The 10433-nt window shown below is 49.7% G+C and overlaps 1 protein-coding gene across 1 annotated transcript; it reads right to left on the reverse strand.

Annotated features, from left to right (window-relative positions):
* Positions 1-1275: 1275 nt before the first annotated feature.
* Positions 1276-2226, reverse strand: LOC306951447 (transcription factor SOX-3-like; the record flags this gene model as incomplete). Its single annotated transcript, XM_079541949.1, has 1 exon — positions 1276-2226. The coding sequence occupies one exon, from the start codon at positions 2224-2226 to the stop codon at positions 1276-1278; it is 951 nt and encodes a 316-aa protein (XP_079398075.1).
* Positions 2227-10433: the final 8207 nt, after the last annotated feature.

Raw genomic sequence — 10433 nt, forward strand, 5'->3', positions numbered from 1 at the left:
GTAACGACGCACCCCGGTAACGCGGGCTGCTAGGAAAATAAAAGCTGTCCAGACTCAAAACACACTCGTCAAACACACCGAAAAGTTTGAATTATTTATTTCCTCTGGGGACTCCTGTAACCATTTATTTTTAATAGAGCCTAATTAAGAGTTCCCCAGCGGGTTTTACTTTCGTAAATATTTCAGATGAGTTCGGGCTTCTGGGCAAATCCTCCAGAGGAAAAGAAAAAAAGAAAAAAAAAAAAAAAAAAGATAATAAAGGATGCGAGGCGCAGAGTTTCAGCCCTTCCCTCCCGTCGGCCGAAGAGGCAACAAGTGGCCGCCGTGCGGGAGCAGCGCAGCTCCGGCGGTCCCTTCGGGAACGGCCCGGGGGCTCCGAGGAGTTACGAAGTCACACGGCGATCCACGGCCCCCGGCCCGGCCGTGGAGCGGCTGTGCGGGACGGGACGCATTGAGCGGCGGAGCCGCCCCGCATAAATGCCGTGTAAAGAGTACGGAGAGCTCTTCGTTTTAAAGATAGAAGAAAACGAGGCACAGGGAAGGAGATTTTTCGATCACTTTTTTTTTTTTTTTTTTTTTTTTTTTGGAAGAAATTCGGTAAACAAAAAAAAAATTAAAACTTTTCTTCGTCTGATATGTCAAAACATAGTTCACAGTAAAATTCACAAACCGATTTACATAAGTTTACAGCTTAAGAAAAACCCAGACACACAACTTGCTATAAATAAAAGAAAGGGTTTGCGACCCGCACAGCTCTCTCCCACCGCCCCCTTTCCGTAGGAACAAAACCCTAAAGTTAAAAACTCTACGAATTGCGGACACGAACCGAGCGGCACTCGGCAAGGTGGGAAGAACAACACTTTCAGTAACCACAACGAAAATGTAAACAACGGAACAACTGAGTTTGGAAACAACACCCGCCGGGTCGGTTTTTCGTTTTGTCATTGCAACGCTAAAAACGAACGGGAAGATGCACCATCTTAAAGACTTGGAAGCGAACAAAACTACGCCCAACCCCGCGGAGACCGGGAGAGTCACCGTGGCTTAAGAACTTCACGGGGCTTTAGGAGGCGGTCGTGCTCTGTTAAAAGAACAGATTGCCCAAATCACTTTTGTACAAAAGGCAAAAAAAAAAAAAGAAAAAAGAAAAAAAAAAAGACGACAACTAACGGATTTTCTGTTTAAAATTTCTCCCAAGTTAGTATCGAGTCTGCTGAGCCGCACGTCCCGGTGCTGGGGTTGCGATGGGGAGCCGTCCGGAGGAGGCCAGTTTGTTTATATGTGAGTTAGTGGTACGGTGCCGTTCACGGCAGTCCCGGCACTCTGGTAGTGCTGGTGTACACTGTGCAACCTGCTGCCCTGCAGGGCCGAAGGGTCTGTGGCGTCGCCCCCCGGGGGCAGGTACATGCTGATCATATCCCGCAGGTCTCCCAGGCAGGCCCTCTGCGAGTGCGAGGTGATGGCCGGCGGAGGCGAGCTGGGCTCGGACTTCACCACCGAGCCCATGGAGCCCAGGCTCATGGCCGTGGAGGGCTGCTGGCCGTAGGCGGCGGGGGACATGCTGTAGGTGGAGGCGGCGTTCATGTAGGTCTGCGCCGTGGACATCATGGGGCTGTACTGCAGGCCCGGCATGTCGTAGCGGTGCATCTGCTGCAGCTGCGGGCTGTTCATGCCCGGGTGCTGCCCGTAGCCCAGCTGGTCTTGCATCAGGGAGTAAGCCCCGTTGGTCCAACCGTTCATATGGGCGTAAGTGTCAATCCTCTGGCCCACCCCGACGGGGCTGCTCACTGCGTTGCCCCCTCCGGGGGCCAGCAGGTTGCCCGGCAGCGAGTATTTGTCCTTCTTCAGCAAGGTCTTGGTCTTCCTCCGGGGCCGGTATTTGTAATCCGGGTACTCCTTCATGTGCACGGCCCGCAGCCTCTTGGCCTCGTCGATGAAGGGCCGCTTCTCGGCATCGCTCAGCAGCTTCCAATCGGCCCCGAGGCGTTTGCTGATCTCCGAGTTGTGCATCTTGGGATTCTCCTGGGCCATCTTCCGCCTCTGGCCCCGCGACCACACCATGAAGGCGTTCATGGGGCGCTTCACACGGTCCTGGTCCGATCCGGCCCCCGCTCCGCTGCCGGCCCCGCCGCCGCCTTTGCCGTTGCCGCCCGGTGCCGGGTTCCCCCCGGTGCTGCCCGGCGTGGGCTGCGGCGTCTTGATCTCGGTCTCCAGCATGCTGTACATGGCCGGGGCCGGTAAGAGATGCGCCAGGGTGGCAGACGGGCGGGCACAGCTCGGGGAAAGGAAGTTCAAAATAATCAAAGCAAAAGAAAGAAACGGTCCGGGCGGCGGCTGCAGAAGGAGGAAGGAGCTTTCCCGTGCCGCTCCCCGAAGTGCAGCAGAGGCTCCCGCGGGCAGCGCTGAGCGATGCGCACACCTCTCCCGGGGGCATTTGATTGACGGGCTATAAATGAGCAGGCGGCGGCCAATCAGCGAGCGGTTCCCGACAGCCCCAACGCCGGCAATGGGCCGGTTTGGAGCGGACGGGGTTGGGCAAAAAAGTTGGTGTTTGGAGATTGCTGGGACCGAGCCCCTCCCGCCGCAACGCCCGAGGTGCTGGACCTGCAGCGGGCACTCTCCGGGGTGCGGAGCGGGCAGCGGGGATCGTGCGGGTGCCGGCGGGGCTGGGGTTGCGGAGCGGAGGACCACCGCGAGCCGATCCACGAGTTTGGTGTGCACAAAGAAATGTGAGCTCTCCGGCTGGAAGATTATATGAACAGCTGTTCCTGTAACTCACACAACGGATGAAGGGGACGAGAATTGAACTTTCGCCTCCGGAGCGGTCTCTGCGGAGGGAAGCCGCCCTGCCCCGTCGGCATCAGGGGCGGCTGCCGGGCGGTCCGTCCAGGTGCCAGGCGGGTGCTCCGCTGCAGCTCTGTGCCTCCCTTCGTGTTGCTGGGCCGGGCTGGATGCCGGCAGGACGCTCCCGGTCCCCCACTCCTCGCCGAACCTCGGCCACTTGAGTTTTTTCCACTCGGCTGCCCCAGAGGGAGGGGGATGGGGGATGGTGCTTTGTAAAAACCGTTTTCATGGTAACGGCGAAGTTCCTTGTGAAAGAAAACTTGGGAAGGCTGGGGTGACCGGAGAGGAGCTCCCTGCAGCTGTCAATCACGGGCTTCCCTTTCCGTCCCTTCCCTCCCCTTTCCTTTCCATCCCTTCCTCCCTCGGAGGCGCGGACGCCCGCACCTACACGGCCGGGGCCGGGAGCTCCCGAAAGGCACGCAGCCCGTCTGTGCTCTTCCTCCTTCCTCGTCCTTCCGCCGTGTTCCGCTCCAGTTCCGCACGGGCAGAGGCACGGCACTGTCTTTTGCCAGCGGAGATCCATCACCGCCGGTGCTTTCCGATCAAACTGCCCCGGGGGCGCGGGACTGGGCAGGGGGCGCGGAACAGACGTGCCTGGGCACCCCGTCCCGTCCAGGGGGGCCGGCGAGGAGGAAAGCTGCAGCTTGGCAGCCCTCGGTAAGAGAAGAGCATAAGGATAACGGCGCTGACTGGCAGGGCGGTGGGAGGACACGGGGAAGCAGTCGGGTTCTCTGCCCAGCTGGGAAACGCGAAACGTACCGGCTGCAAACAAACGGCTGTGCTGGAAGGAGGGAATCAACACGGTGTGCTGGGTGGGGGTTTTATCGGAGTGGGTCGGAACAGTGCAAAGTTGCCGCTCGTTTTGTACGCGTTTCTTTACTGACAAAATCATCTGAACAAAGTCAGTGGGGGAAATAACGCCTCTAGGACAAGCTGTGGTGCGACAGGTGCTTTGTCTGGTTTGTTGCTCAGTAGTGTTGGACGAAGTGAATGCGTTGCAGGGAGACAGCGGGTTTTACTTATGGCGCTGTCGCGCAAAGAGCGCCGCGGGTGGAACTTCTGCAGCACACCGGGAGAGTTTTGAAGAGCTCTGTTTAAGTTCAAACTCGTCCAAACGTTTTGACCGCTCAGTCCAAGGCTAAACTTCGCCAGGCAGGGGTGGGAGACGGACTGATCTGTGTCCTGGCCGCTCTGAAATGTTCTGATACGAGCGTTTGTCGGAGCGACCGAGCACGCGTAATCGCAAAGAACATCTCGGCGGGGTACGGAACTGGGGCCGACAGCCCTGCGAGAGATGTCAGCCATCTGAATAAATGGTACAAGCTTCAAACTCATATTTAGTCTTTCAGTTTGTTTTCCTGCGGCCTGAGGTGTCAATTGCATTGTTGGCATGTTTTGCTGTTGTTTTTTTCCCAACGGACACATCGTTTAGCATCTCACCGTTTATGTTATTAAAAGCCAGGCAATATTTCTCTTGAAACATCACTCATCTCCTCACTGATGAATAAGTGTAAGTATAGGCCGGTATTTCCAGATTTCACGGGTGCACGAAGTGCTCTCACAGCTCTGCGGTTTTGATGAGACACTTAAAAACGCGGCCGTTTTCTATTTGCAGAAGAAGGGGCTGAGCAGGACACCCAGCTCGGAACCTCTGCCTCTCGGTAATGGTTCTGCCACGATTTGAACTCTCGAAGGAGAGGCAGAAGGCCGCCCTCAGCGCTGTGCTGTCCCGCGGAGCCGCGTTCCTCCCCAACCGCGTGCCGGGGAAGCATCTGCGGTTGGATTCTCCTGGGAGGGGAGCTGGGGAGGTTGCGCAGGTCCCGGCAGAGAGAAGTGAGGCTCAGCCGTGGTTCCGCCGCCGGCATCCCTCTGCTAACGCAACGGACGCTCTCCAAGGGTGGAAGCTACAGATCGCTACTAAGACACAGTAGGGAAGGAAGGGGAAGCGAGGCAAGAGCCGCTATACGAGCTGTTATTTCCAAAAACGTCTTTCCGAGCGCTTTAAAAAGGTCCGATCCCAGTCCCAGCCTTGTCCCCAGTCCTGCCCGTAAGCACAGTTGCTGCCAAGCAGGGAAGGGGCAGAAGCAGGAGAGCTGGCAGCGGGGCTGGGGAGCACCACGCCTGGATGGAGCCATTTTCCTAAATTCCTTCCTCGGCTGTGGCTGGGATGAGGGGATGCTATGTGGGGCTGAGAGCACCTGGTGCCCAGTGGGAGCCAGAGGCACTCGTGTACAGAAGTACTGTTGTCAAACTCAGAAAAGCTCTCGGTTCTGTTTTCGTTTTTAATCTTTTTTTTTTTTTTTTTTTTTTTTTTTTTTTTTTTTTTTTCTGTGACAAAGGAGTGTGAGGCAAAAGCAGGAATTTACAGCACACTCCGAACATGAGAAGAAAACCCATGGCTGACACGGGAAGATCTGCTTCGTATGTGATCAGCACTTAATAAGCAACAGCCATTAATATCTGTTAATTGCAGCTCTGTAGAACTTGGGGAAAGGGGTTCTTGGAAGGGAAGGTTGCTGGCTTTTAGGTTGCTGGCTTTCAGAGCAATGCTATGCACCAAAAAAGCCCCATTTAATCCCATTATTAAAACATCCCCTCCGACCCTGAGCATCAGTACCAACCGGGCTCAGCCCTGACAGCATGCCTGAACGCGGAGCTGAGCCCCATTCGTTTGGTTCCTGCTGACTCTCACTTGGATGATTCCCTGAAAATAGCCGTGTGATGCTTAAAAGAAAGGTTGGCGTATTTCTGCATTCTGACTCTAAGATTTCACCAAAGTTTCCACACAGTGATGCAGCTCTCAAGTGGGTCACATCGGGCTGGTGCTGCAGCCCCATCTCAATAGATTGAAACAGGATTATTTTTATTCCCCTACCAGCGGTGTCACATCAAACCAGCCTCTCAGCTGCCTTGGACCGAGTTCCCATTCCAGCTGGGAGCAAAAACCACCACACCCCCAAATGGGTCCCCTGTTTCCTCTGCATCTTCACCCGTGCCCTCTGCAGAGCACTACAGCGATTGCAGCATCCCTGCTGCTCATCTGCCCCAAAGCACAAAGGATACCTTTGATGACAACATTATAAACAGCAACATTTAAAACCAAAAATCTCACGAGCATGGATAAAACCCAGGCAGCCTTTTGGGTGCAGCTCAGTTCCTTTGAACCGAGCCTCCCAGCGCATTCAGGAGGCAGCAGCAAATGCTGTTTTTCATCACTTTTTCCTCCCAGCTGAACTTTTATTTGGCTTCTTCCAACAATAGCAGGCTGCAAACAGACCTCTTGGAGCGCCGCTGAATAGACTCTTTCTGGCCCGGATTGTTTCCACCGCCACAAAAACAACCAGGAGCTCCGTGTCTTAATTAGGCTGTTCCCGGCCCTCGCTCATTCATTCAGGTGTTCGCCAGGAATTTGTTTATTAGCCTCTGACAAACGGCTCCTCCTGGTAATCGCCTCATGGGGTTGGCTTCTGGGGAGGGAAGGGATGCGGCAGGGTGGGGGGATTGCTAATAAGACCCCTCATCTCCAAGTTACCAATTAACAGCTGCACAGCGGACCACCAGCACAGGACATCTTCCCTGAGCTCGCTGAGGAGCCCGGCGGAAACGAGAAAAACACCGAGCGGGGAAAAAAAAGAGCACGAAACCCGGTGCTAAAGACGGGGGCAGGAACTTTGTGCAGCTCCCCATGCGTTCCCAGTCCCACACCTCTGCCCGAGAGCAGCCCGTCCGCGTCCCGCCCGGTTCCACCCAGCGGCACGGGGCGGAGCAGAGCGGCCTCTGGTGCCCACGCAGCGCCCTTTGCCGCTGGTGTCCCTGCAGCCCCGTGGGCTGGGGGTGTCCCCACTCAGGCCCTTTCCCCCGCTCTCCTGTGACAGCTGGTCGCAGAACTCGTTCTCCAGGAAAACAAACCCGTTCAATCACCTATTTTTTTTTTTTTAACCCATCGATAACTTGGTGAATCCTTCCCGCAGCGTTTTCTGTTCGGATCCAGTAACGCACCTCATTTGCTGGCAATGATAGTGAGGTTTTTGGGTTTTTTTATGAGTCATATTAGAAATGCGGCATTAATTGCAAAACTCGAACTTACTAATTAGCTGCAAATAAACTATTAAGGAGTGGCAAATTAAATCAAAACACATCTTATTTCTCCTCTCTGACATGCAATTTTGCAGGCGTATATTGTTTCAAACTGCAGCCTGTATCACTGGAGCAGCAAATAGAGATCCTGAAAGGTTTCTCTTCGGGACAAATAATTAAAATATATTCTCCTTTAATTGACATTATAGAGGACACAAATGAGGTTTTCCTTTTATAAATAAATAGCAGTTTCTAAATAAAGCTCTGTGGGCTGCAGAATGGAGGTTTCAACCAAATGAATAGTCATTACTACCTTTTCAATGATGTGGGCCTTTTGATCAGAAAAGAAATTAGCTCTAAAGGACAGACAATAGGAAGCCTGCCCTGCAATAGGAAGAAAATTAGATGGCTAAGGCTCTTAACAACACCTATCTCTATAAACCATGGAGCTTCTTGCTTTTCAATTACAGCTGTTCATTTCATAGAAGAAAAGTGGAAAAACACGGGGAATATAAACTCTGTTGCACCAAGAAGCCTGAGGCAGGATGGGGAGAGTCTTCCCATTTCCCTTTCATTTTAGTAGAATCAGTTAACAAACAATGTATATTTTATAACACCGAGAGCATTCTGCATAGTGTTCTCTAGGTCAAACAAGCAATCAAGTTGCACAGTATTCAGTAAAGGAACGTTACTTTGAGTTGTTGGATGTTTCCGCTGCACACCAACTTGTGTGTTTTGCACACGCAGCACATCCTTGTCCTCTTTTCTTGCAAAAAAAAAAACCAAAACAAGAATTAAAAGCTTGGGGAAAATGAACTGCTGAATAACACCACTGCATTTTGGTTACAGAAAAATTAATTTCACTTCCCAAGAATTGAAATGTTCATTCTTTCGTTGCACTCCAGACTGAAAGAATATTTTAGACTTGTAATGCTTTGAACTCAGGCATCCTGGTTATTTTAGCAATCCTACTTTTACTTTCATTTTACAACTTAACAATAACTTCAATAACTTTAAAATGTATGCTCTTTCAAATTATTTCATTTGGATATTGCCTTCTGAACACCATTTCTCTTTCCTTGACATAAAATGTATGTTTTCCCACGAGTCTTAGAAAAAAACATGGGAGCACACGTCTCCTCCTCCAGAACTTCTCCCTATTTGTACCTTCAAGATGCAAATGGATGACAGTTTTCACTGACTGTGCATGATGCTGTAATGGAAATAATCTTTCAGTGATTATTTGAACAGGTAACAGCCACAAAGCTTTATTATGAACAGGTCCTGTTCTCATATTAACTTGTGGAACTATAAAGATCTCCTTAGAAATAAAACATAAAATCACAGAGTTTCTTCCTCTTATTTCCTTTTCCTTTTCCCTTTCTCCTCCTTTCTTTTCCCTTTCCCTTTCCTTCCTTTTCCCTTCCATTTGTCTCCCCCTCAAAACTGTTTGCTTACAAACAAGTCTCCATCGTTAATTCTAAGACTGAATATATACACTTACATGGAAGACCAAATTTACACAGATTGATTTTGCTGTGTTAGCATGTTTTATAATTATCCTTCTCATCCACAGACAAGAAAGTGTTCAATTAAAAATTGCTTTCTCTGATCCAAAAAATTAATCATACTTGTCTGTGATTTGGATATGAAAGATGAACGCCAGCTCTTCATTCAGTGTCAATATTCCCTTTCAATTTTGCTTTGGCTCTACAACGTGTAAGAATATAGGTACAGTAAGAAATAGTTAAATCAGTTAAGAATGATCTCCCAGCTTGCAAAACGGAGTCACTAATAAGTTGAAGAAATCCCCTTTCTTTTGGAGTAGATGGAAAACAACGATTAATGCAAGTCTCTGCCTGTGGCAAAGTTTCCATTTGTTTTGTAAGATGTTAGTTAAAATTTCATTTTATTTGAAATGAATTTATCAGAGAAAAATTGCCATTATCATACCAGCTAGTGGGAAAGCCTTCCCTCCTTGCAAAGCTTAAGTGTCATTGAGACTTCTGCAGCTAATAACATGAAACCTGCATCAGTGAGAAGAGTAACTGTGAAAACTCTGTAATGATGCAGCAGTTCTCAGCCCTGACCTCACAGCAGTGTTTTGCTTCTGCTACTACCCTCAATCCTTGCAAACACGAAGAGGATAAAGAACTTCCTTGATTCTCAAAGTCTGAGAGTGCTGCCTAAAACTGTCAAAGTTTCAGAACCAGATTTTGGAGCAAAGCTCCAAATGCAGAAGTAGGAACTGAAAGAGCTTTGAGTACAAGTGTGAGCTGTTGGTAAGTGGGGGTGCTGGAGGGCTTGGGACTGATCAGGTCTAAGAGACACAAATACATGCTCACTTAGCAGGGAGAGCCTGCAATTCCTTCAGCCTTTCCAGCCCCCTATGGAGACAATGTTGGCTGCAAGAGCAACACACTAGGCCTGAAGATCCTTTCCACTCTATTTTTTTTTCTCCCTTACACAATAAGGATAATATGTACTCAGCAGTCTTTTGTAAAGCAGATACATATATATGCCTATGTCTATACACATACAACAGGCATAAAGTAACAGAAATGGAATTCACTGAAGAATTAGTTATTATATAGACTGTTTTAATGGCTCAAACTCCATTTCTGATTTAGCAGGAGTCACAAATAACTACACAATTTAAATTCCTATTCAACACTCAACTTCTATTTCTATGATAGTTTATGCCAGTTACTTGATATTGAAGGTGCCCAACAGCTGCTCAATCACTGCCCTCACTGAACAATGCAAAGACTGGTGACTAATCACTACCAAACTTCTCCACCAATTATTGCTGCCTTACAGATACAACGACTGCTTAGAGCTACAAACAAATAAGAATATGCTCAAGGCTGCTATTTGTGTCAGTGGTCAAGATCTCCATTGATTCTGTAGATAACACCTCTTCTAGTAGGGCAAGTACAGCTCAGGAAGAAGATGCCGTGTGATTCAGGAGAAGCTACAGGAGAAAAAGGCTACTATAGGAACAACTTAGTGGCAGAGAAAAGAAGCCTCATGGGAGACCATACAGTCTGTAGGACATTTTATGTCCTCTATGGCAAAGCTGAATTTCTGGGGAGGGAAGATTTAGGTCTAGATTTTGTAACTTACTGAAAAAAGTCCAAACCAAATGCCAGGACAAAAGAATCCAGAGTGTGGAGAAAGTGTTATCAATCTTATCTACACTACTGTCTACATCCCATCCCTACAGTGTCCTGTGTCAGTCAAAGCAAGAGGGAGGGAATAGTAACCAGATGTTACTCCTCAGCAAAACTCCTACAGCTCCTGTGCGTTTTCACTGATTTGATTATTCCCTAACCCAGGAGAGGGCACTCTGTGCTTCCTACAGTGCTCAGGTGCTTCTCAAGCACTGCCACAGGATGCGCTGCTTCCAGGTAGAGCATTGTCATGTGAGAGAAAATTGTTGCTATTTTTCCTATTCAAAATTAATCACAAGCCACAGAATATATTTAAATTTACAGTGTTATATCTCTCTT

This window comes from Tetrao urogallus (genome assembly GCF_951394365.1).
Source record: "Tetrao urogallus genome assembly, chromosome: 13".
NCBI classification, from domain to species: Eukaryota; Metazoa; Chordata; class Aves; order Galliformes; family Phasianidae; genus Tetrao; species Tetrao urogallus.